Genomic DNA, 27,239 nt, shown 5'->3' with positions numbered 1-27,239 from the left:
TTTACTTTTCAGCAACTATATTAAAATTGAAATCAGATCTATACATTACATGTTAACATCTACGCAATGTTTTCATGTTTGTTATCTTGTTCCTTATTCCTTCAGCTTCTATGTAATACTAATGCATTGCCATGTTTTTTTTTTACAACCAAACCAAATCAATTGTATTTTTTATTCTTTTTAAGTCCTCTGTTAGTTGTATTGTATACAGTACTGGTGGTGTATTACACCAGATATAATTTACTGAGCGTGGTTATCTTTCTTGAAAACATTTCATTGCTTTGACCCTGACGAACATTATTCAAGTGCAGATCACGGCCAAACTCGCTTCAATAAAACGTGCCTCCGGTGAATCTGACACTATCAGCAAAATGTGTTCAAAGACCACATGGACTCAGCCGCCGTAAGGGAGAACTGTTCCAAAATGGAAGTGAGGCATGAAGGAGAAGTTTTCCAATATTTCATCAGCAAGAAAATCACCCGGCAAGTTTTCAACCTTGCATATTTCTCGCTACAGTGAAAGAGAAATGTGCTGTTACAGTATGTTTTTGAAATGCACTTGACTGCCTATCGCCCACAATATACCCTAAAAATTCCTCTCTTCTCTTTGAGTTATGGAGCTCTATAAGGGAGATTGCATCCTTAACCAAAGTTCTAGCTAAAGCTGAACTCAGTTGGCTCGCACCATTAAACCAACTCAATTCTGACTTCATTTCCCTGTGGGTGTTGCAATCTGCAGAGCCTCTTTGAGACCTAATTTCCCTTTAATTAAATTAGTAAGACTTCCAAAGAAATCCGGCGGAGAAGCCCTGCGGCTGGGTTTCTGTTGTCGGGCAGATAACGGCTGCCAGTGTGTGTCGTCTGTGGAGATTGATAAAGTAATTAAAACAGTAATTGTCAACATGTTCACTTTTATCTGTTCTGGGAGCGTTCTAAAATAAGACCGTCTGGCTGGAAATGTACTTAAAGGACCAGCATATAACACAGCCATTTCCCCAGTTACATAACATATTTAAAGCTGAAGTGTGTCATTTTTCGAATTATTTTCTTCATCCCAGTTTAATATAGATCAGTGAGCCGTTAGTTTTGAACAGTGCGCTTTTGTTAAAACTTTGGGTGTTGGGATCATCCCAAAGGCCCAACACCGCATCACCACCTCACTTTATTATATACGTAGCCAGTAAAACCTGTTTGCCTGACTAACAGAAGACAGGGAACCATCTTTCTGAAAATTTTATTGGAAGTGTAATTTATTCCTTTGCATGGAGAGGGCGGGATTTATGACTTGTACTGCATCCAGTAACCAGGGGGCAATCAAAGAGCCAGCAGCTTCACTTTTCAAGATGTATGAGGAACACCCAGTTGACGCTAGCGACGAATTAAAGGATTAGTCCATTTTCTTAAAAAAATCCAGATAATTTACTCACCACCATGTCATCCAAAATGTTGATGTCTTTCTTTGTTCAGTCAAGAAGAAATTATGTTTTTTGAGAAAAACATTCCAGGATTTTTTTCATTTTAATGGACCCCAACACTTGACAGTAAAATGAGAAAAATCCTGGAATGTTTTCCTCAAAAAACATAATTTCTTCTCAACTGAACAAAGAAAGACATCAACATTTTCGATGACATGGAGGTGAGTAAATGATCTGGATTTTTTTTTAAAAATTGACTAATCCTTTAACACACTTTATCTTGAAAAGTGACTTGAAATGCGCAGCTTTGTTTGTTGCGTCAGTGTAAAATCGACTGAAACAGGAAGTTAGGGCGGAACATACTGGCTCCTGCTCCTTTCAAAACAGCCAGTAGCGTTTAGTTTACCTCACATCCTGGAATCTAATAAGAAGCTGAAGTGCAGAATGATGACATAAAAATTATTTTTCCATACTGGTAGAAGTTAAACAATGTGACTTTTGAATGCTTATATCTTAAAAATTTGAATTTTGTTTATGTTTTTGAGAACACTGGTAGTTTAGTCTTGCATAGCTTAAGGTTTGGGAACCACGGTAGCATTGAATGGCCAAGGACTGCCCAAGAAGCCATATGACTGACATGTAAAGCAACCAATCACGTTTCTCTTTGTGCTGCATCATATTTAGAAGCTTGGAGATGCCGCTATGATAACAAACCAGTATGCAAGCGTTATTTACGAATGTCTCTAAAATGTATAACAACAATAGCAAACACGTTAAAATACATTGCACACTTTTAAACATGCAGCGTTTATTGCTCTTGATGAAGCGCCACTGATGTAAATATAAAAACTTTCTTCTTCGATAATACGGCTTTGTGTTGTTTCCGGGAAGACATTAAAGATAGCAACACACACATCTCTCAGAAATCGTTTATTATTTAACCAATCAGAGAACGACTTTAAAGGAGGGGTGAATGATGTTGATATTTGAAATCACCTAAACAAACACGCCCCTACCCCAATCAAATCTGGACCTTCTTTTGATAGACCCGCCCCACACATACGTAACCCAGGCAACAATGTTGTTTGGTAGACACGCCCCTTACTGATGATTGGCTACAAGTGTGTTTTGGTACTCGACTCGACTCGAAAAATCATGCACCCCGCCTTTAAAATCCGCTGAAGTGTTTCCAGAAATGTGTTCCATCTGCATCCGTAGGCGGGACGTCTGAGACTAACTGTGCATTCAGACCGCCACCGGCGAGAGCCTCAAAGTGGCCGGAAGTCATTCATTTTTAATGAGAGCCGGCGGCGAGCTCCGGCGAGGAGAGTTGAAATCAGCTCAACTTTATGGTAATGAGATATGACGCGGTTCGGCGGCAACCAATCGGAAGGCGAAAATGTTCACCGGCAACCAATCGGAAGGCGGAAACCTCCGCCTGAGAGGAGTTCAGAGAATGCATTCGAGCGTCAGAGCGTCCAGTACAACTTTTCTTTAGCGTCGTTGTCAGGGCAGCCAGAGCTTTTATTGACGCTCTCGCCGGTGGCGGTCTGAATGCACAGTAACATGTACAGAGATCACTGAGAGCTGTGCAGTATGTAAGCCTCTCTCCCAGACCTCAAGAGCTTCCTTGTTAAAGCACCTAACTCCCATGCCAAAGCGCTCTCTATTTCGAGTTTCACTCGTGACCTGTCAGAGATACTTTAAATCTAAACTTAAGACTTTTCTCTTTAACAAAGCATTCAAATAATTTGTCTAGTAATTGCAATTATCTCGCAATAGTTAGCCTGTACGGAACAAAGCATTTACATAACTCGTCTGGGTAATAAACTAATGCCGCAATAGCTAGCCTGTCTGGAACCAAGCAGATATTAAACCAGTATGTACATTTGAGCTACTAATATGAACTTTATTCAGTGAAAATTTGTAACTTTATAGGGTACCACCTCAGTGACAACTAGGGACCTTTTTTGACATTGTATAAATATCATTAAGAAATAAACATGATTCTGAAAAAATATATATTCTGAAAAACAGACCTGACTTCAAAGTGACTTTAATGGGATGTTTGAATTGCGCTTCTAATAGCATTCATGTTTCATATCATAGGACAAACAGCTTGCTCTGCTTTCTGTCAACCAGGTCTCCAGAATGTTGGATGCTCCCCTTCAGGATACAGACTGTGGATTTCATCAAGCAGAACTGTGTGGCCCTCTTCTCTGATTGAAATCATGGCCTCTGGGCTTTAATAGATCGGAAGGCACACAACAGCCACAGTGGGAGAAGATGCTGAAATAGAACTAACAACATAGGCACCTCGGACATTATGTTTTAAATTCTTGCATGGTACGTGTGACTTTCATGACCTATACATGCGTGGGTTTGTGTGCCTTTTAACTAAACACATCTCATACAGTTTTTATATGCAACTTCCCAAAGCCACATTTAAAAAATGCAAAAGTCAAGATCATTGTTTACCGGCTTTATTATGCTGTCACGCTTGGAAGAATCTGTTTTTACACCCTCAGTTTTAATCAGTCACGCATGTTTATCAGCCTCAGACACACATTGACTGACAGGACTTCATTAACACTGAACATTTAAAGGGGAATACAGTAAAGCATTTGCCAGGATGTAATTTTATAGATCGACTAGTCATGAAAAAACTGTGAATGTTCCTTTAAGAGGTCCCCTCCCTCTCAATGTCCCTCAATACCAGACTGCCTCTTCAGTACATTTTGGTGTGTGACATTCACCACTTAAGAGTAAATATAAGGAAGGTCTCGGGCTACGACTATATGTAGGGAGAAATCGTATGCCAAATGAATAACTTCACCCTTCGAAGGAAGCGTATTGAGAGGTGGGTCAACCAAACAGGTACATTTTCACTGGGAATGCTTTTCCTTAACTTTAAATTCCATGAAGTTCTAATGAATGCTTTTTTTCTTGTTTATCTTGTGTTGTTTTATGCTCAAGTACATTTTAAAAATGTTATATCTTAATATCATGTGGAATCCCATGCTTCAAAAGTTTGAATAACGCATTGATGCATGAAATGAGCTTGTTTGTCTTAAACAAAAAAGGTGCCGTGTTTGAATTCATCATCATTTGGCTTTGTGTGGTTACAGCTTCCATCTTATGGAGACTGAAATATGCTTCAAAGGCGGCGAGTCTGAAAAATAGCTGATTCTCAGCACTTTTGCCTTTGATGAATTTGCACGCTTTAGAGAACAGATTTTTTTTCTTTTCATCCTGCCAGCGGCCACGGGGTATGAAGTGCTTGACATCTTTTCGTTTTGTTCAGAGCGCTGGACATTATTGGAGATTTGAAAGAAAACATAATGGGTTGTAACCCCTTTGCCAATTATTGGTGACTGCTAGAGAATTCAGGGAGACATCTTGAACCGGTACCCAATTTTTCTTCTTTGCAAAGCTAGATAGCAACCTGTCAGTATGTTTGCACCGAGCACAGAGCTTTTTCTTGAAAATACGCAGCCTCAATCAATCTCTTGTGTCCAACACTCTGAACTGAATGCCACACACCCTACTACCAATAAACCCAAACAAAGTGGATTTAGGAAGATCTGTTCCACTGGAGAACCAAGCCCATGTCCAATCCCAGGACTAGGATCTGGGGTTTTGGAAATGCGGGTGAAGGAGGGAAGCAAGATCCGAAACCTTTTGAGCTTCGCCTTGTCCCGATTGCAAGGGGATGGACGTGAGGCTGCGGCATCCCAGGTTCGGTTTAGCGGAATGGGACGGGCCATGACCAAAACCATCACCTGTGCTGAGATCATGAAACGTAAAGTGCGGGGCTTGCACCAAGTGTCAAAGCTCCAATACAAGAAAGTCACTGAATTGTGGGAGAGCCATGAGAGCAGTCAGGTTCAGATGACGATACACAGAACTGTTCCTTCTATTTGCATTCTTCTGTCCAAAGAACCACTAGACCCGCTCGAGCTGGGCTACCAGTCTCCGGCTGAGATAAGATCTCTAACAGAGGAGGAAAATGAGGCGGATGGATCGCAAGGGTCTGGAAAACCACAGAAAAGACCTCTTAGTCCTTGTTCTCATGTGGTTCTGCCCAGTTTTAAAAAAGCTATGCTGGGGCAGGATAGTTTTCCTGCTCTGAAATAGGTGATATTGTGATTATATGAGGGAGGATTTAAAAGTATAGTTTGTGTATAAATATGATTTGATAATAAGTTATATATTAGCCTATCATGCAAGTTTAGTTAGGAAAAAGTGAATGTTAAGTTGTGATAAATTTATTTTCACTTGTAACTTTGTTTGTATTTCTTTACAATAACCTGTATTTAAATTATATCTACAGTCTTAATAGAATGGTTTACTGTCTCTTATTTCTCTCATGTTTTATCTTTATTCTTTATAATAATACATAACTCAAATGTACTCTACAATGGCCTTGAATTCACTGTATGAAATACTATACTGCCTCCTGCTGGTCAGAGCAAATAGAAACAAATCTCCGAATTCACCTGAGAATTTTTTTTTACAATTTATTTATTTAATTTTTTACGTTTTTTAAAGCTATTACAATATCACAATTAGTATTAAAAAAATAAATTAAAATGTAAGATTTCGCGTACGCGCAGGAAATGTTAGTTTGACGTCATTTAACAGACGTAAAAACAAGTAGGCTACTTAAACAAAAACTCCAATAGAGTGGAAAGTTATAAATTGCAGTTTTGATGAATATATTGGTTTTATTTTTTTTTTTTATACATTTAGGATTATCCAATTACCTCATAAAGTCTACATGTTTTGGGCCATGGCGCTATATCAACTTTCATATATCAACGTAAAAAAAAACAAAAAAAAAACACTTTCATATATCATGTTATTCTGAAAATGTAGTAGAAAGCAACAACGTCTATGCCATACATTTGACCTTTACATGTTGGTGTAAAAAATGTACTTAGAAAGTAGCTATAAACCCTACAATCATTGCATACTCTAGCCTACTACACAAACAGCATAAAGTGCTGTATTATAAGTAATAATCTGGTATTCATATTATGTATAGTGTGGTACTACTACATATATAGAGATGTAGTAGCTCGAAAATAAATAATTTGTCCTTAATGCTACTTTCTAATCCTCTTTAATGCACAAAAGCCTACACACACAAGGTCCATTGCCTAACCAGCCTCCACACTGCGCATGCGCGGTTACACTGCGGTCGCGTGTTTAGCGCATCGGCTAGCAAGCTATACGAGACCGAGCAGTGCGAGCTTCAGTGTCGTTTTCTGTCAGAGCCCACTATGTTCAGAGCAGCCCTTCGACTTTCAGTCTCCGGTGCTCGGGGTTTAGCGAGGTCACGACCACAGCATACAGGTAAATAAACATTTTATTCCAGATAAATCATGGATTTAAATCCCAACAGCGGCAGTTACCGGAACACCTTGACTCTGAACTTAGCTTAGCATACGAGCTAACTTATACCGGTGCCGGATGTGCATTTGATTAAGACATTATGCGGCGTTAAGCTTATCTTTTAATAACTACATGCTTTGTATTTGCTTTTTATATATGCATTTTCATTCAACAATTGCGTCTGTTCTGTTTTCTTTCATTTATTGTGGACGGTAGTTGTTTTTGACGGTGCCCTTGTAATGACCCACTACAGTAAAGGCTTCGGCCCTGGCGCGAGGAGGAAACCACACACATATCGAAACCAATGCATCCCATAATTACACATTTAGTTTATGTGCCCAGTATGTAAATTAGATTTTTAAAAGCCACATATAGGTGCATTTATAAAACACTATCGGTTTATTTTTGCTCTGTTGCAGTGAGATAAATATAGGAGTACGTGCACCGCCGGGTGCTGTCAATGAAGTGTGTGCTTAAATTCATCTTACACAGCAGTGTCGCTATAGCTTTACACGTTTGACGTTTATTTAAAGTGACAGTTCATTCAATGTATATATCTTATGTTTTCCCTGGAGCCCTTGGACTTTAGCTGCTAACACAATACTTCACCACACTAGTTTAGTTTCCTAAATGAATGACAGTGTATTGATGTCGTTGCATACCCAAATTATTTGTGTTGTCTTTTAGATGCAAATCTACAGGGCAGTTCACTGGAAAGTCATTGCTGTATAGTTCCTATGGCTTACACATCACAAACTTATAGTTTCATCTATGCCTCACCTCCTAATCTTTGCAAACTGTTGGAATATCAGTCCAACTTTGGCTGACCTTCTTTAGCAGTTTGGTTTGATGCAAACCGCCCCATGCGCCATTCCAAAATACTGTAGGTCAAACAAGAGCATTGGCCAAGATCCAGTTGGAACCAGGCCTGTGTGTAAAATCTCACTTCCCTTTTATGTGTTGTCACCCTTGACTGGTGCTTAGATCAAATGATTATAGTCTTGTTCTGGGATAGACAGTGGTCTTCCGCATGTCTACAGTGTCATACAGGGAAATACTTAAGCAGAGCTTGGACTTTCTCTAAAAAACACATACCTGAGAGCACAAACCTGTACTTATCTGTCAAGATAATTGATGTTATGCTATTTTAATGTTGAAGTGAATCATTCTTTATTGTTTCTGGCTCTGACTCTTTTCTTTGTTTTTCTTTATCAGCCTCAGTAGCTGCTCGCTCTTATTCCCATGGCAAACAGGAGACGGATGAAGAGTTTGATGCCCGCTGGGTCACTTACTTCAATAAGCCAGACATCGATGCTTGGGAGCTGAGGAAAGGTGAGAATACGTTTTAACTATCTGCTTCATGGACATGTTAATGATGTACTTTAACACTAACTTTAGATATTTTAGGTTGCTTGTATGGATAAAATCAGGCTATAATGAATCTTTTCTGAAATCTGATCTGGTCATTTTAATGCATTTAAAGTCTTTTCTGGTGTACTATATAAGTAATTCTGATAAACTGCAAGACAAACAGGTTCCAATCAGTATCATTAGATGAATGTGGTGTTATTTTTAAGAGTGTTAAATTTAACCAGTCAGGCTTGTTTAGTCTGATATGTTAGTTTCATTCAAAAGCCTTTATACTTTATGAACTGTCTATGTTTATCTTTTAAATATTTGGAATACGTATATTTGCTTTAACATCAATGAAGACTCCCACCATATGGTGCTTTTGTAATGAATGCATTCTATTGTTGATGTTGTATTGCAGGAATGAACACTTTGATCGGTTATGACCTGGTACCTGAGCCAAAGATCCTGGATGCAGCTTTGAGAGCCTGTCGGAGGTTAAACGATTTGGCCAGTGCCATCCGCATCCTTGAGGCAGTCAAGGTAAGCAGAGCGGTGCAAGTCTCTATGTCAGTGGTTCTCAAACTGGGGACCGTGAGATGGTGCCAGGGGGGCCCCAGTTTTATGACATTTTATAAAATAGATTCATTTATCATGAATTCTGTGTAATTAAACCTAAAAAATAAGGATACTAACCAACATTATTTAAAATTTTTTTATATTAAAATGTTGCGTTTTACAACACATTTGTCATACATTTTCTTTGCCGGGGACCGCAAAGTAATGCACCGTACACAAGGGGGGGTCGCACGTTGAAAAAGTTTGAGAACCACTGCTCTATTTCACTATTACACCATAAGTAATTTAGATAAATCGAAAGCAGCCTTATTTTTTAAAGCAAACATGTGGTGAAATTAAAAGCAGTCTGATTATGTTTGACAGCTTGTCATAAAGGTGGAAAGACCTGATATTGATATGACCTTGATATCTTCTTAACTGTAATACTGAATAATCCTTTGTCATTATAGCTCCTATAGCTGAGAAAACTCGTTGCGTTACTCGCTGAAACCAGGCATGCTCGTAAAGCAGCTCGTAAAACCATCCCCCATTCGTACATGGAAAGCATGCTTTACACATCGATGTCTTTTGCAGTTTTCCCCCTCTCACCCAAATTCCCATTTCATTCACTGTGCAGGACAAAGCTGGTCCACATAAAGAGATCTACCCCTATGTTATACAAGAGCTTCGACCTACCCTCAGCGAGCTTGGTATCTCTACACCCGAAGAACTTGGCATTGACAAAGTATAGACGTCTGCTTTTTTGGTGAGTTCTTCTAGCACAATTAAAAATACATGTAGTAAAAAATATACATTTACAATAACATCATATTTTGTTCTTACCTACAGGGTCTTCCAAGGGACTGCTGCTCTTGTCTGGACTAAGTAGACCACTGTACTTGAAGCCTTGTATCATGGTGTTTGTGTTGTATTTAATTGGCCTTTATTATGTTCTTTTGCTTGTAAAATATTGATGGACCTAATAAAGGGAAATATTATCTTTACTGAATCGTGTTTTGTTTATGTTTCAAACCTATGTATTAACTACAGTTTTATGTTGGTTGCAATCAGTTTAATGCTAGATGCCTTTAAACTAGTGTTACAGTACACATTGAACCAGCAGAGGGCGTAGCAGTAATGCTTTTTAATGTAACGCACATACATGGTCACATTACACTACAATAAAAACTGGATTGTTATATTTAAAAAGCATATTAAAAGTAAAGTATTTAATAAACTGTCTATCAATAATTACTTTTTATTGTTTTTCAATAAAGACATTTCATGTCTATATTTGGTTAATCTCCAGTATTATAATTGTGACCTAAACATAGTCTAATATTAGATCCATGCACGGTCTATACATTAAGTCCTATCAGTGAAGTGCTATAAATATTTTACTTAGCTGGTGGTAAAGGTGGAAACATAAGACCGTAGTAACTTGTTGCATGAGCCAGTGGGGCGGGATTTAAATGTGCGTTAATGTGCGGTGGGTTTGGCTCCGTTTGGAAGAGGAAAAGTCGAGGGGACTGTGGGAGTCCCTGCGCGCGGTAGTTCGGGAGGTGAGGTCAGGCGTTTCCCCTTTGACTGGCCCCTTTATTTTTTAAATCCCCAGAATCGAGTGGTTTTTTGCACGCTTATTACTCTTTTGTTAGGGGGATATTACACGTTCAGGTGGATGAACAATTACTGCGTGCGCTGATCGAGGTTTGTGGTGGAAAAACAAGCAGTGATCTATAGGAAAACAGTGATGGTGGACAATTCCAGTAGCAGCAAAACGCAAGTGGTGAGTTCCGTCCTGTTGGCACAGAGCCCTGTTGAATGTATTGATAAGCTACTGTAATATTTAATTCAGAAATATTAAGCTTTTAAACTTGTTTCTTAGCAGATTTTAACGTTTAATATTACTGCATTACAGTTATTACCTTTATTAGTCGTATTTCGTGTGACTGACCGTGCTGTTATATATGTTGCGAAAATCCACAATGTACACGTCATAAAGAAATTTTACGTGAACTCGAGTTGTTTGTTTATTATTTAAAGTTTAATTTCGCCATCCGATACGTTATAAAAGTTAAACACTTCGTTTGTTTTCACTATAACGCGATACGTCGCGTCGTGTGTTCGTCTCTCTCTTTTAATAGCTTAATTGTTTTTGGAAGAGCGCCATACTTTTAGGCAGCCATGACTCGACTACGATCCGACTGTCTCTTGTGTAAATAGACTCGCTTATCAAACTCTGCTTTAGTTCGATTATGGGGTAACGGCACAAATCAATTGGATTTGCCTAAACATTCATTATTTAACTAAATGTAAAGCGACACGCTGTTTTGGCCGGACATCCGGTCGTTGTACTATCCAGACTGATCGCCTCTTTTGGGGGGTCAAAGGTAGGTTGGCCTACACGGCAATGAGCGAGCAGTGGAGCGTAGGATTGTAATGGTTTTTTGTAGGATCTTGTTAATATTGTACGTTTCATTTGGATTGTCTAGCTGCGTATGTGATGTATGTAAATTAGTTTTTAGGGCTTTGCTTGAGTATTACGTAGCTACGTAAAAAATTGTGTACATCTAAGTTACGCCTGTTTTTAAAAGTTTACAGTCACAAGACGGAAATGTTTCTCATGATTTGTAGGCACTTAAATATTTAAAACAATTTATGTAAACAAAATATAACTGTATAAAAATATTAATTTCTTTGGAAAACAGACAAAATATCTAAAAAAAAAAAAAAAAAATACTAGAATAAATGTTTGAGAGAAACAGCCAATAAGAGCCCAGAATTGAAGGGAACTCCTTCGTGTTTGAAAAGCATCTCAGGGAGACCTTAAAAAGCTGGTAAATAAAACATTAAAGGTATATTTATACACATTCAGTCAAAGTGTTGCTATTTAAAGATATAAAATATAAAATATTTTAATTTATTTATCTTCACTCACATTGTTGGAGTATAAACATATTCAAATATGTGACCCTGCCTGTAAAATCCAGGCTAAAGTCTCAAATTTGATTTTCCTCATTGATTTCACATTGAGTTACAAATTTGAAGTGGTCTTTCTTTAGTCAGTAATAAAAATATCAAGGTTATTTTTCACAAAATGTTCTTTACAATATGTAGGATGATTTTATGTAGAAAACAATAAATTACAAAAAAAATACTAGCTGAGTAATGCATAAATATATTATTTCAAAATCTATTGAGAGCTTTCATGACTAAATGTGACTAAAAAGTGATAATTTTACTTAAAGGTATTTTTTTTGCACCCTATAGCCCAGCTTGTCTCAGGACAGCGGTCTGGCCGGTGCTTTTTCCCAAGCAGCTTTTGGAAATTCAGCCGGTGTCAAACTGGAGGCAGTAATGGAGCAACTCCAGAGACAACAAGCAGCCAAACTGGAGATGGAGCGCAAAGAGAGACATCTCAGGGAAGCCCATATTCTGTACGCCCAACAGCTGGCGGCACAGCAAGCCATCATGGCCTCCGCCAGGGCTCAGGGCCCCCTGTTGACCCCTGATTTTTACAGTAAAAACTCCCGTGACAGAGCTTTAAAAGGCGGACAGGGGCCCCCGGCTGCCAGGGGGCCCATAAAAAGCAGCGCTGACCTCGAGGAAGACGTTTCTGATGAGATGGACAGAGGAAGAGGGTCTGAAGGAGACGAAGATGATGATGATGAGATGATGGATGGAGATGATATCAGCGAGGATGAGGAAAGCGAAGGCTTGGAGTTCCTCCGGAAGCAAAGCCTCGCTCTTCAGCAAGCCGCCGTTGGGGTCCCTTCCTACTCGTACCCGACGTACGCCGCCTCGCCCTCTGCTGCTAAAAAACGCCCCCGGTCTCCGTCCACCAAGGTGAAGGATGAACCAGAAGATTCCCTTAGCGATCAACAATCGTTCACCACACCAAACGGACTGGGCGACTGGAATCTCGATGACTCATTCAAACAGGTTTGTGTCCACAATCTGGTATATATACATTTTTATGTCTCACTGTTTACATGTCATTAATCTTCAGGGATTTTCAATATGTCAAGTTTTTTATGTGCAATGACTCGCATCTGCTCTTTTATGCTCCCTCTCAACTTTATCACTACAAAAGCTGCAATGCAGCATATTTTCTTTTAGCCCTGAATGATTTGAGGAGTGCCAGATCATGAGATGAATTGTATAGAGACTTTAGACTCTAAACTTCTCCAAAAAATAGGCGCTTTTGTTAGCAAAGCTGCTTTTAAAATTTAATTTAATTTTACGCTTATCTGGTTTTCGCAGCCATATTAGATATACACGCTCGCTTAAAGGGTACAAACGATAATTTTATGCTTATTGCATTATACTTTTTTTTTTTTTAAGCTATTGTCCTTCTCATCTCCTACTATCAATAGTCTCCTGCTGTCAACCAAGCTGTACCCCGAGTCCGTCAGTTCATTTTTCATTTTGTTCATCCTTAGTCTTTAGGGAATTCTGTTCTGACATAAGGCTTTTGTCCCTGAATATCCCTGAAGTGTGGCATTCTGGCAGGCCGCCCAACAGGAGTGTGCTTTCATTCTCTCTTTCTTCCTGGCTTCTCACTTTCCTCTCGTTCCCCTGTTGCTGGCGTTCCTTGAGAACAGGCTCTTGGCAGTGTACTGTAATGCCGTTTTGGCCTGTGACCAGAGAGGCATGATGTCAAGTTGCAATACAAGAGCAGGAGTGTTGCTGGTGTGTTGTCGGAGTGCTGGCCTGTCAGTTATTACACGTGGGAATGTGACGTGATTTACATCTAAACTGGACGCTTGAATATTTGGAATTTATTGCTGTTTTTTACTGAGCCTGTAAATAGAAGACCTGTCATTTTGAACTAACAGGCATTATACAATTGTAAATGTTTCGTGTTTGATTACGTTAACATAGTAGAAATTATATAATAATTTTCACTAAATATTGAATAATTTTTATTTATATAAAATTACATAGTAAAGGATGCCGTAAAGCCAGGAGTATAGCTTGTTTTTTACATGTATGTGCACGGTCCAACGCAGAACCGTGCAAAGCAAAGTTTTTTTTTTTACTCGTACGTATACACAAACATTCGACGCATGCACTTTGCGACAAAATGCAATACCTTTTTTAGGTTACATACTACATTTTCCTATACGCGCATGTGCGACCTAAACATTAAAAGTATGCACGGTTACAAAAATCTCAAAAAAATTCAGTGATTTTATATTTTTACATTACACGATTTGATGTGTAAGTGTCAGTGATGCGCGAGTTGATCCAAAATGAGCGGGTGCCTGTGGTCAACCTGCGGTTATCTGCAGTTACGAGTCATCCAAAAATATTTTTAATGATATTCGGGTCGCGGTCGGTCAGGTCGTTTTGCCTCGTTTGGGATCGTTTATAGTCTTTTGAAACTCCGTTGAAAAAACTGTTAAGTGTTGAGTTAAGTATTAAATGTTGGGCTCTATTAAAGTCCATTAAAATGAGAAAAATCCTGCAATGTTTTCCTCAAAAAACATAATTTCTTCTCGACTGAACAAAGAAAGACATCAACATTTTGGATATCATGGTGGTGAGTAAATTATCTGGATTTTTCCAAGAAAATGGAATATTCCTTTAAACTGTCTCCCTGCTTTTATTACTCAAAACAAAACTGTCTCGATGGCGAAAGGTCGGAAGACCAAATCATATCCACCGAGGAAATGTTTTTCGTGTTGTTACAGTAACACTTTGTTTACAGTTTTGCGCTGCTCAGCCTGGATTAGAACACAGCGCGTCCAATTCCCGAACTGACTCCTTTGAACGGATTCGTTTGAATGAACAGTTGAAACAACAGATCTGTCCCAACACTAAACTCACAAGACGTCACTTATAGCACTTTAGAAATGAGAATGAAAATGTGTTTAGAAAGATTTGCCCTAATTAACAGTCTCAACTAAAAAACATAGACATTTATTATGTTAACTTTATGATGAATAAATAATTTATCAGGTCTACCAAATAAGGATTTTATCCTACAAAGCAATAAAAGCCATGGTAAAAAGCTGATCAAAGATGATGACAGCAGAGTGTCAGGTAATAATCTGTGTCTGATAAATGCATGGTGCAGAGGAGGTTGTAAAACTCTTCAGAAAGACCAGTCATAATTTTTTTTAATACTTTGACTTAAATAGTGACATTTTTACATTTAAAATATCTGCTAATAATGAGAACATTTTGATTATATGTACATATAGAAAATCGGCCAAACATATCGGCCATCGGCTGCCCTGATTTCTAAATATCGGCATCGGCCAGAGAAAAAGCCATATCGGTCGACCTCTACTTTAAAAAAATGCAGGTCAGGTACAATATATATTTTTTGTTAGTTAGTTGAAAACGTAGGTCGGATGCGGGTTGTTTATACATTGACCCGCGCATTACTGGTAAGTGTGTATTAGTACATGTTAACGATATGCAAAAGGTACATACCCCAAAGTAAACTATCGTCTCCAACATAAATCTCTTTTCTTGGACTACAACAAACACACGGATTGTAGGCAACAGTTTACTTCCTGGGATTGTTGATGTAGAAAAGGCTGACGTTATCATAATTCCTCCCGCTTGGACTCACAGCCTGTAAGTTAACTCCTTTTAGCATTGCATTGTGACCGAATCTTTCAAACATGGTAAGGATCGTCACATTTCCGGCTGACGTCAGACCAATCACAACGTACAGATTAGCTGGCCAATCAGTTTTGTACAAAATCTGTGCATTTTAGGAAGACAAGAAAATCTGGAGCTATAAAAATGTACGGTATTTTGAAAATAATGTGTTTTTTAAACCATAAATCACGCAAACACATTGTATATAAAATAAAGTTTTTTAGCATTGAAATGGGTGCTCTTTAATCATTTTCATTTTTATAACAAAATTACATAGTCATATATATATTATAAAATATTTAAATATATGAAAAAATGACTTTCGTAATTATTTTTAGAATGGTGACAAACATTAAATACCAGTTTTAGTGTGATTTCAGAAACATAGCAATAATAGATTTGCAAAAAAAAATAACTCTAGTACTATTTCTGCTTATGAAATTTTCATCCAAAATGGTTTAGCGATATTGCTTTTTTATTATTACTAGCAACATTATTTCGATTACATTGCCGTTTTACACTTTCCACCCAATCCTACCTGGCCAAAAACAATTCAGGTGTTCCTCTTTCTAATTGCTTGCTTCAATTACGATAGGATGAATCTAGGCTTCAAAAGCGTGACATCTCAATGGATTTAATGTAGAGTGAGACATTTCCCAGTAGTGCTGTCATCCATTTTAGTGGCCCCCGTGCTCAGCTCTTTGTTTGCTCAGCTGCGCTTGAATGATCGATCAATCAGGGAAAAATGGATTGCTCTAATTTCATACGCTCACTTTAGCCTTCAACCCTTCATATTTGCATGCTTTCAATCAAAGTCCATTTGTCCTACTTTATTATAAACGATAAATAACGCAAGTGTATCGAAACCCCAAAGCGGCATTTTGCAGTGCAGTCATGAAGCATATTTTTAATTTTCGTAAGTGTAGCTGTCTTTGATGTTGTGGCTGTTTTGTGCACAACATCAAATGTGTTTGATGTCAGTTACTATCAATAAAAACATTCAAAGTCGTTTTATTTTTGGTAGGTCAGTAACAACAAGCATGGAGCCATGATGGTGATGGCTGGCTGTATGTTGACAGGAGGGCTGGGATGTTTTCATCACACCCATGTCATTATATATATAAATATATTTATAGAGGGTAGTGGTCCAAGGGCTTATAAACAGCTTTTCAAATATAGGCTTGTCTGCGTGTATAGGAAACAAAAGGAAAATCGTTGCTTTGAAAAGACTTTATTAGTGGGCAGTAAAAATTCGGTGAATAAGCTTCAATGAGTCACATTGAAACGTGTGAAAAAAATAAAACATTTATGCAACAAAGAGTTTTTACATCACATTTTTTTTTCAACAGCTTTGATTTTAAAATGTGAATATAGTATAAAAGTAGTTATCTGGTCATTTTTATGTTTGCAACGTAAATGCCCACTTTAATAAAATGCTTAAAGAGTTTCAGGGGCCGTTTTTACCTCCCCCCGTTGTGTCCCACCCATCTTTATTTCTGTCCTTTAGTATTTAATGATGCTTTCTGTGGTAACAGTATCAGATTGCAGGGTGGGGGGGTTGTTAAGAGACTGGTTTGATGGCACTGACTACACAAAAGAGAACAGATGCCACAAATGGCATTTTTAAATGAGGGTGGGGGGTTGGCTTTTTGTAGCTTTTCACACTTTAATGGATAAGCCTCAGACAGTAAACACCTTTGGTGAAAGCGCAATAGTCACACGCAAAGATGGTGGAGGTGCTCCTTCGTAATCTTAACAAACTGGAGATTTCATTTGCAGCTTGTAGATAAAGTTCATGGCAGCTTTGTTTGTTTATAGTCTTCACGTAAAAGGGCTTTCAGGTTTTGGGGGAGGTCCATAGATCATTTTCTTCTATTGAAACCTAACTTTTATTTGGTTGTCACATTGTTACTTCAATTTTTGTGATTTGAAATGCTGCTAAATTTAAGAGATTATCAAATATACTTTTCAACACATCCCCAAATCCAGTCCCAATAGTACATCCTTTAAATTTTTTAGCGTATTTCGCAGTAGCTTAAAATGCCTTTTTTTTGGAAGCTTGGCATGATAATCTAAGGTGATTAATGGAGTTTTAATCGGGCTCAGTTGACGTGGGGGCACACATGTGCCTTGAGTTATGGGTGGCCTCCTTCAATTCAGCGACTATGATCTATCCAAATCAAAGCCATCGGGTCAATAAGAGCACCACCCCCTCTTCTTTATTCGATTCTGCGTTTGTCAGAATAAAAATTTATGACCGCAATTAGCAAAACTAACCAAGCACTGGTTTATTATTTTAGGGGCCAGATATTCCCTCGGATATTATTCCAGGTCCCACCTTCAATAAGCAGAGTGTAATTGCGTTTCGCTACCCAACTCCAGTATGGCATGCACTGATTAAAAAGTGGCCTGTATTGTGTCTCCTTACGGTTGCCATAGCAAGAACGTTGTGTACGTGTACACAAAAAGACAACGGCTTTCGGACATTGTTATGTTCGCTAATCAGCACGAGTGCCTACCCGCCCCCCGGCAAAATTGCATCCTTTTCTTTATAGTACAACAGGTTTCAGAAATGGTTGACTTAGAAGGTGTCCAGCATCATTTTTTCAAAAAGCACTTGAAGCCTTTTTTTTGCACATATAAGATTAAGGTCTGAACTTGCTATAAACATATTAGAGGATTTAAAAAATATGTCCTATAGAATTATTTAATTTTTTTTTGATTATCATTATCAAAAATTATCATTACCGCAACATGACTTTACATTAAATATATGCATTTACAAACTCATGTTTCGGTAATGAGAACTAAAAAGTTGTTTAGGTACTATGACAAACAAAATTTCAACTTTTATCTGGAGAGAAAAAATAGGAACTGCTTACCTGGTAGCCATCTTGAGTGTCACTCCTTTTTTTTTTTAATTGTTGCGGAGGATGAGAAAATTGCTCTTGGACACATTTATATTCCTTATCTCTACATTTACCAAATGATCACCAAATACCACATGTTTCTATACTCTAAATGTTTATAGTATAGCATGCACTGAAGCTTTTTATTTTTTAGATTTTTTAATTATAAATATTTCCATGTCAAAGAACCCAAATCTAGTCATGGACACGTTGCGGTAATGAAAATTTTCCCCTTAAATGTGAAAAAAAAATTTGTTTGTATCTTGTCATTTGTAATCATGTGCCAAATAGTACATGAAGAGATGTTTGTAACTGTATGCTTCTTATTTTGATAGCATTTACTTTTTTTATCAAAATGTTTCATGACACCTCATAAGTCTAATTTTGCGAGAATCACCCAAATATGTCCTTTGGTTTCGAGTGCTTGTTTGTCAAACTCCGTTCTTTTATTAAACTATCAGTGTCACCTTGACGACGTCGCAACCCCGATAGCGATCAATACTTATTATATTAGAGTGTGCTGCTGGAATGATTTTCCATATAAATTATCAATGACCCAACACCCTCGCACTTCAGCGTCTGGTCTTAGCAAGGCATCTGGTATACGTTATCATTACGCCGTGCCTTATTTCCTATACGTTTACAGTTACTAAAGCCTGACCGGTAGTTTATACCCTTAAAAGGCCGAAGCTTAGTCTAGGCTTGGTGGTCCGTCTTGATGGAGACGTTTCATTGGGTATTACAGTTAGACAGCCCTCCTGGGTGCTATGATGATGTGATAGCTGGCGTCAGCTCAAAGTGCAGCCATCTGTGAGATAGATCAGCGGCTATTCAATTAGCACGGCCTTTGTGCTTTGCTCCGAAAGAATATCATATCAACAACTTGGTATCGCTATAAAACGTGGGGTATTTGAACAGCACAGTCGACTGTCACATGCGGATGTTTTATAGCTGTGTTTTGCTGCCGCGTTGCCCCTCCTGTTTTCAGTAGTGTAGTGTGAACTATTTGCTTGGGTGGTAACTCTAACCCTTCAATAGGAGGCATTTGATAGTAAAAATCTTTAAAGGCCAGAGGCAAGAATGTGAAGTTGGTGAGGGGCTGGCGTCTACGTCTAGCTCATCCAGCCCCACCCAGAGGAAACATTCCAAGCGGAATTAGAGTTTCTTTTCTTCAAATGGTGAGAATTCCCATGAGGGGCCTGTCTATAAAGGGAGAATAGAGGGCGTGTCTTAGTTTCAGTCAATCTATGATTTGTGGCCTTTTCAGCAAATGTAACAGAAGTAAGTAATGGAGGGGTAATGGTAATCAACCAGAAAGGTATATGGGGATTTGGGGGGGTCTTGTTTGTCCGTCCATTTCCTTTCCCTCTTAACCAGTATAGAATGTTTATCCCCAAACCCCCTCGGCCCCGAAACCTGTCCCGACTCGCTGAAGATATTCGCCGTTTTTTTTTTCTTTACTCCACCGAAAGGGGCTTAGCTTTATCACATAGTATCTATTTATCAGTGTCACCACAATGTGGAATTTCAAACACACCTAAGAGAAATGATGTGTTTAAGTAACGCATTCCTTAACGTTGTAAAGTGGTTTTCGAAAAATGAGACACAGTATTGACATAGAAATTTGGTTTCTGTCAGAAAAAGTTACCGGTGCGGTTTTTGGAATCTGAACATGCCTTTCGATTCTTAGTGTTGCTATTAAACGTTTCTGAGTTGAAGTACACAAAAACCTGTTTTATTTATAGGTGAAAGGTGCAAGTAAAAAAATATGCAAGGTTAGTAACAGTAGTAAGAGGAAGTACACATCCCAAAATGTACTTTTCTGTATGTATTTGTATACAATTATTTACATATACATACAGATAGGTCTTAGTAGAAGAGATGTTTATGTCCAGATAAGCATCTGAGATGCGTTGTGGTGGGTCCCGTGATGAACCTGTGTGGACTGGATGTTCACACCTGTGTCCATTTGTTTGAAAGACAATCTGTTTTCTCATGTAGCACCCAGTCAGGACAGAGATAATGGAGGTGAACGCTGCCTCGGGGCTCTGCAGGATGTTCAAGGACCCTGGACAAGCAGTTACAGGCCCCGGCTTGAACCTTTTGTCTCCGTTTCGGCTGCTCTCAACTATGTGTCATTTGTATTGTTCAAAGGGCAACATCGCCAATAAGACCTAATAAGGGTACTTTGCCCCCTCTCCCCCGCTTTCTTTGTTGTAAACTTTACATTTTGCTTTCAAAACCCAATTTTTGTAAAAAATTAGTTGGAAATTTGAAGGAAATTCAGGGTTTGGATGGCGAGCGGCTAGCCGCACGCCTTAAAATATCACTTAGTGTAGCGTAACATTCAGCCCCGTGTTGCTCTTAATGGATCCATTACAAATTCCCAGGGATAAAAGTAACCCCCACTTCACAGCCTCTATTGCTCCTGGCACAGCAAGGAGCTGAATAAGTGATATAAACGATGCCGTGACTCTCAGTGGTAAAGACCCAATTATATGATTTGGATTAAAGATTTCTGGCCCTCCCCCATGGTGCTCTTCAATGGGGCAGCTGCAATTGTTGGAAATCAGATGGTCGTATGGAGAATGCACCGATTGTCTTATTCGGTTAAGACAAGGTTTCATTTGTCTCTTCTGCCTTGCCTTTTCTCCGCTAAATTGGTTATTGTAAAGAAAAGCTTCAGATAATCAAGTAAGAGGTGAACGTGCCACGTGTCGAGCACCTAAAAAGACAAAACTGTCATGGTCTCCAACTTATCAAAATGCAATTACCACCCATTCTTATCAGGACACTGGTATATTTACATTGACACCCGGGGATATCTGCTTGATAGAAGGTTACTGTTTTATCTCACTTAAAGAATCCCATTGAGGTGTTGATAGGCGTTGGAATAAACCTAACCTGTTATAGCATTAGTGCCTGTTGACGCAATGTCTCAGATTTCTCAATAGTAGATTGTATTCACATTAAATTATCACCTTCAATGTCTCTGGCGTAATTCATATCATTTATCTTGCTAATTCATGCTGTGTGGTTTCTTGCTTTGTTTTGAGTTCCGCCCATATAAATGATGCTTTACTAGATTAACATCCTTAAAGGAATATTCATTAAAAATTCCAATCATTTACTCCACCCCATGTTATCCAAGATGTTGATGTCTTTCTTTGTTCAGTCGAGAAGAAATTAAGTTTTTGGAGGAAGACAATCTAGGGTTTTTCTCAATTTAATAGACTTTATTGGACCTCAACAGTTTACAGTTTCAATGCAGTTTAGAATTGTAGCTTCAAAGGGCTCTAAATGATGCATATGTAGCGAAACTGTTGTCATTTTCAGTTAGAAAAATTAAAACATGCACTTTTAAACCACAACTTCTCGTTTTGCAGTAGTCGTGTGTTGCGCCAGCGCGACTTAAAGTATTGCGTAATCACGTCGTTGCGTAATTGCGTAATAATATGTGAAGCGCACACTTGTGGATCATTTTAAACAATAAACTGACACAAAGACATTTATTAGTATCATTCCACATACAACAAAGTCGGAATCCTCTTTCTCCACACATGTATACACCGGAGCAGTAGTTACGCATCTGTCATGAGGTCACGCTGGTTTTACTACAAATTAAACCAAACCGCATAGTTATTATATTTAAACCAGGGCTGTAACAATAAATCGCGTGTCCCATCTAAGATCGAGTCTGAATCGCAATTCTGCGATTTTGTGTTTCATGCGCAGCCTGTGCGTGTACTATGGCGTCAGTAAGAAGTCCTTATCAATCTAAAATTTTTATTAGTCGGAGTCGTTTATAACGTGCATTTAAAAAAGCAACACTCGTTAAACAAAATCATTCAAAATATTCTTTATAATCATGAAAATACCTGAAACAATCTGAAGAACGGCGATATAAATAGTCTTCTGGACATTTCCTGGAATAGCGTTTGTAATGCTACTTCTTCTGTCGCACAATTGGAGTTTCTGCACGAGAGCGCCCTCTGGCTTTTGGATGTGCTCGGATTTCACCGTAATTCATTCAGATTCATTCATTGACAAAACATGCATTTGCACGATGCATCGTTACAGCCCTAATTTATACCATTTTGTAGTAAAACAATGGTTTTAGGATTAGTAATCAATACGCCAAGAAAAATGGTTGATACACTTTTATTGTAATCATCATGTGTGACCTTTCGACGTGATTGCGCAATATGTAAGGTCAAGCTGGTTTTACTACAAATTAAACCAAACACCATAGTTACTATGTTTATACCATGGTACAATGGTTTTTGTAGTAAAACAATTGTTTTAGGAATAGTAATCAATACGCCAAGAAAAATGGTTGAACCACTTTTATTATAATAAAACGGTGGTTACTTTACATTAAAGCGAGAGTTCACTCAAAATTATTTCCTCATGTTGTTACAAACCTGTATACATTTCTTTGTTCTGTTGAACATAAAGATATTGTAATAAAGCAGGAAACAGAAGCACCATAGTAGGAAAAATACTACTATGGAGGTCAGTGGTGTCAAAAACAAACAGGTCTGGTTACAAACAGTGCTCTAAATATCTTCTTTGTAAAAATACGAGGATGAGTAAATGATGACCGGATTTATATTTTTTGGGTGAACTATCCCTTTAAGGCTAAAAGTCCTAGATGGAGATAAGTTTGGATTTGTGCCTTCAACCCAAGTAGTTATTGGTGATCTTTGGTAGCTGTAAACACACCGGTCAACACCATGTGTTTGACCATTCTAGCCATGTAATTATTTGCTAGCGTACTGGTTTCTGTTGAATTAATATGGGGGAAGGGCCTTTCATTTCCTCTGGGTGACCCAGATGGTGATCTGTTTCCTTTTCTCAGCTAATTTGGCCACTAGCCAATCAGTTCTCCTATAATATGATTAGCGAGGCCAAACCCTGACCTATAAGCTTGATAACAGCTTGCACAAATGTCTTCAACAGAGGATAATGCTTTGCATTTGTATCGTACGCCCTTGTTCTGCTCGAAAAAAGTTGCTGTGTTTTGGTTTAGCATGTATGTTTTAACTGGTAGAGCATTGCATTAGCAGTGCAAAAGGTCACAGGTTCGATCCCCAGGGATCACCCACACTTCCTGATAAAGTGTATAGCTTGAATTGCACTGTAAGTCCCTTTGGATAAAAGCGTCTGCCAAATGCATAAATGTAAATGTTCAGATACCGAGGAGCCTCAAGGTTATACGGTAGATGCTCATTGGCGCACGTCACAATGCCACACAGCATGCGTGCCCACCGCAGTTGATCCCCTGCCGGGTTCACTTTTCGGGGCCCAGCTGGTGTGTATTTGCAGTAAACGTGAAGAGGGCAAGTCTGTAAACTGCTCTCTCCCCCAGCTGTGATTCACTTAGCATATTAAAGAGTAGGACGGTGTAAAACTGCTTTATTGCCACTCTGCCTTTTCCTTTCAGACTCTGTGTAAATGAATACTGGAGCCGCCGTGGATAACCTGTAATCAAGCGCGGTGCATGTGCACAGGGGGACTATTAGATTTTATAACTGTTTTGTGGTCACGGCCTTCTGGGTGACACCGGGCTAAAACTGATTGGCCCCGAGCGGATGAGCTGAAATGATTGGATTGACGTTAATAATGATGTTTGCCTACTGTACATTTATTACTCGCTAGCTTCTGCTTTTCTCGGTTATTGCTTAGCGTGGATGTTTTTGTAAGGATACAGTTAGCACGTCTAGCCATATTTGTTAGTCAAATTTATCTAGTTGAGATCAGCGTCTTTAAAACGATAAAATTTGCGCCCTACAACTAATTTTTGATGATTTATCTGCATTTTTGTTCATTGCTTTGCATAGGTGTATTCCTGGCTGAGTCTGTATTTAATAGTGGGTGTTGCCACCGACTCATGTGACATTGAGTTAGGCATGGAGCTTCATTACTGATTTTTCTAACAATCATATTCGTATGAAGTGAATCTTACAAAAATGTATGTAGCCTACTCAGTGGTAGAGCATTCCATTAGCAGTGCAAAAGGTTATGGGTTCAAACACATATCGATAAAAACATTTGTAAGTCACTTCGGATAAAAGCATCTGCTAAATGCTTAAAGGGACACTCCACTTTTTTGGAAAATATGCTCATTTCCCAGCTCCCCTAGATTTAATTTGATTTTTACCGTTTTTGAATCCATTCAGCTGATATCCGGTCTGGAGGTACCACTTTTAGCATAGCTTAGCACAATTCATAGAATCTGATTAGACCATTAGCATCGTTCCTAAAAAAATATTTTTTAAAGATATTTTTCCTATTTAAAACTTGACTCTTCTGTAGTTACATCATGTACTAAGACCGACGGAAAATTAAATGTTGTGATAAAAAAAATTGTGTTACTTTCAATTGCAGGGGACTATATTAAGGCACTGCGTAATCTCTTTACACTTGCTGCAGCCATGTTACGGCAGCAAAGCATTACGCCAGAATGAGAATATAGTTCCTAGCCATATCGGCCTAGAAAATCACAATTTTCCATCGGTCTTAGTACACGATGTAACTACAGAACAGTCAAGTTTTAAATAGGAAAAAAATCTTTGGTTATTATTTTTGAGTGCGATGCTAATGGTCTAATGAGATTCAATGGATTATGCTAAGCTATGCTAAAAGTGGTACCACCAGACCCGGAGATCAGCTGAATGGATTTCAAAACTGTAAAAATTATATGTTTAACTCTATGCTGGAAAAGGGGGCTATTTTCAAAAAAAGTGGAGTGTCCCTTTAAATGTTAATAAATATAAGAAATTATAAACCCTGTAAGCTCAGGCCGGTGTTGCTAATGCTAACGTAACCTAATAGTACATTTCACCTTCTCACTGATATTAAATGGTCATTTATCTTTTTCATTATAAATGTAACTAAAATGATTTATTATTGGCATGAAAATCAATGTTGATACAGTATTATGAGGTAAAATACCCTTACGAAAATTAACCACGTTTTTTGGTGTATTGATTAGCTCAAACTGATTTTGCCAAGTGAGAGATGTCCTCAGGGCAACATATTGTGTTGACCCAAGGACAACATTTTTCTAAATAAAACCTAAACCCACCCCAAACCAGAGGGACATGATAAGTAAAAAAGACAATGGTCTAGAAACAGCTAATCCTGGTTGTAGCTTAAACTTAGAGTGTAAACTTATTTCTGAAATCTGATTGGTTGATTGAAATGTTGTCCCAGGGTCAACATAATGTTGTTGCCCTGAGGACATCAACCACTTGGCAAAATCAGGAGAGCCGTATTGATTACTATTAGCAAAACCATGGTTTTACGACACTATCTATGATTACCATGGTTATTTTGTGGTAACCATGGTTTTACTACAGTAACCATGGTTTTGGTTTTAACTGTAGTAAAACCATGGTTAATTTTCGTAAGGGTAATGAAATTTTAAATCCCCATGCACTAGTTTGTGGGCTTTTTACTTTATGCCAGTGTGATTATTATTAGCATAGCTAGCTAAATTGTAAATGGTAAAATGTATCATCATTAATAGCACTGCTATCTACATAGCTCCTGTCTCGTATTCTGTCCTGTTCTTTATACCCTGCCAACAGCTTATTGACTTCATACCCCTTCACGTTTGTACAAGGAAGCCCCTTGGAGTTCAAAGGTTAGCGCTAAAGAAGGCTTCCCCGACGTAGAGACAGGAGCCTGTTTGCCAGTCTTGACTCCCGACACCCAATAACTCACTTTCTAGTCTGTTCTTTCAAACAGTGCGTCCCAACACCATCCCTCCCCCATCACTTTTTTTTTAGCTAATTGTCTCTTTTGCTCATAGAATGGGAATTCGAGTTGGAACGAGGACGGCGATGGGGGGAGAAGCCGAGGGGAAGCCTCCAGAGACTTTGCCAAGGTAAACATTGGATCTGAGCCATGGCTGTTTAGTTGATATACGTTTGGTCAGTGACACACTAACACAATTCTGTATGCCTAAGTGTGTAGACATGTATGTTCTCATTTACTTGCTGTTACAGTTGTGGTCCTCTAGGTTTGTTAGTAGTTGCGTTTACTGTAAAATGATTTTTGTGATGTTAAATATAAGATTAAAATATTAAATATTGTGATTAAAAAACATTAGAAAAACAAGATAAACGGACATAAGATATTAGGATTTCAGAAAATATATGAAGTATCTTAAGTGCGTCCGACATGTTTTTTATGTAAATTTATGTTTTGTGTCACTTAAATAGCAGTAAAAAGTTTATTAGTCAGAAATTGAAATGCCTTATTTTCACAAATTTCACTTTAGTCATGTCATTGGTCAATGACGTGAAGTTAATTATTTTGTCAATGTGGTGTAACCGGTCTGTGTCAATTGGTGTAACTAGTATTTTTTTTTAATGAAAATATAAATATATTCATAAAAAATGTGGAATAAAATATAATTATCTAGTTTAGTGTAATGAAATAATTTTCTTACATAAATTTTTACAACGTTTGTCAGAGATTATTTAGAAACAGAGCTGTTTTCAGCATATGTCAGGACAAATTTTACAAAAACGCATTAAAATTCACATTTAGAAATAACTAATAAAATTAAATTTAAAAATTATTTTTATGATTATGCTTATATGCCATCAAGGTGGATAAAATACTTAATATTTCTCATTCTTTGCTGCAAATTGATAGTTTCAGGGCCATTCAGTTTTAACTTCCATAAAAATGGTGCAAATTTAATTTTTTATTGCACAAAATGAACATAAATACACTATGTGCGTTGAAATAAACCTCAGTGTTTCCCATACATGGATTTATTTGTGGTGGCCCACCACAGAATCAACACTGGCCCCCACAAATAGAATTTTCATGATTCCATTTACATTTTTATTTCACTTTTTAAAAACAGCTTAATTTGGCTTAAAATATAATTTGATATATAATACAGATCAAATACAGATACAGATCAAAGAGTAGAAGTGAAACATATTTCAGGTGCCAACACTAGATCAAA

At 38.0% G+C, this 27,239-nt stretch overlaps 3 protein-coding genes across 5 annotated transcripts in view; all 3 read left to right on the top strand.

Moving 5' to 3' along the window:
- The first annotated feature begins 4,139 nt into the window (after nt 1-4,139).
- rpp25a (ribonuclease P/MRP subunit p25, a) lies at nt 4,140-5,695 on the top strand. 2 transcript variants are annotated; one of them, XM_065292409.2, is made up of 2 exons: nt 4,140-4,275; nt 4,544-5,695. In XM_065292409.2, the coding sequence occupies exon 2, from the start codon at nt 4,869-4,871 to the stop codon at nt 5,550-5,552; it is 684 nt and encodes a 227-aa protein (XP_065148481.1). In that variant the 5' UTR covers nt 4,140-4,275; nt 4,544-4,868; the 3' UTR covers nt 5,553-5,695. The 2 variants fall into 2 exon arrangements, with proteins under 2 accessions (XP_065148481.1, XP_065148480.1); XM_065292408.2 differs by having other exon boundaries at nt 4,149-4,292.
- A 915-nt stretch (nt 5,696-6,610) lies between these two features.
- cox5aa (cytochrome c oxidase subunit 5Aa) lies at nt 6,611-9,724 on the top strand. The gene is made up of 5 exons (XM_065292002.2): nt 6,611-6,773; nt 8,028-8,144; nt 8,584-8,705; nt 9,358-9,486; nt 9,570-9,724. The coding sequence occupies exons 1-4, from the start codon at nt 6,701-6,703 to the stop codon at nt 9,469-9,471; spliced, it is 426 nt and encodes a 141-aa protein (XP_065148074.1). The 5' UTR covers nt 6,611-6,700; the 3' UTR covers nt 9,472-9,486; nt 9,570-9,724.
- A 516-nt stretch (nt 9,725-10,240) lies between these two features.
- Nucleotides 10,241-27,239, top strand: part of arid3b (AT-rich interactive domain 3B) — a 33,848-nt gene continuing 16,849 nt past the window's right edge. Inside the window, exons 1-3 of one of the 2 annotated variants that reach the window (XM_065292003.1) lie at nt 10,241-10,506; nt 11,991-12,662; nt 26,067-26,141. In XM_065292003.1, coding sequence (XP_065148075.1) covers nt 10,471-10,506; nt 11,991-12,662; nt 26,067-26,141 — 783 coding nt within the window. In that variant the 5' untranslated portion in view covers nt 10,241-10,470. Of the gene's footprint in view, nt 10,507-10,986; nt 11,111-11,990; nt 12,663-26,066; nt 26,142-27,239 lie in introns of those variants that run through there. The other variant, XM_065292004.1, reaches the window with a different exon arrangement.

This window comes from Paramisgurnus dabryanus, chromosome 23 (assembly GCF_030506205.2).
Source record: "Paramisgurnus dabryanus chromosome 23, PD_genome_1.1, whole genome shotgun sequence".
Classification (NCBI taxonomy): domain Eukaryota; kingdom Metazoa; phylum Chordata; class Actinopteri; order Cypriniformes; family Cobitidae; genus Paramisgurnus; species Paramisgurnus dabryanus.
Note: the sequence above shows the minus strand (reverse complement) of the source record. Positions and strands in the feature narration are given on the sequence as shown.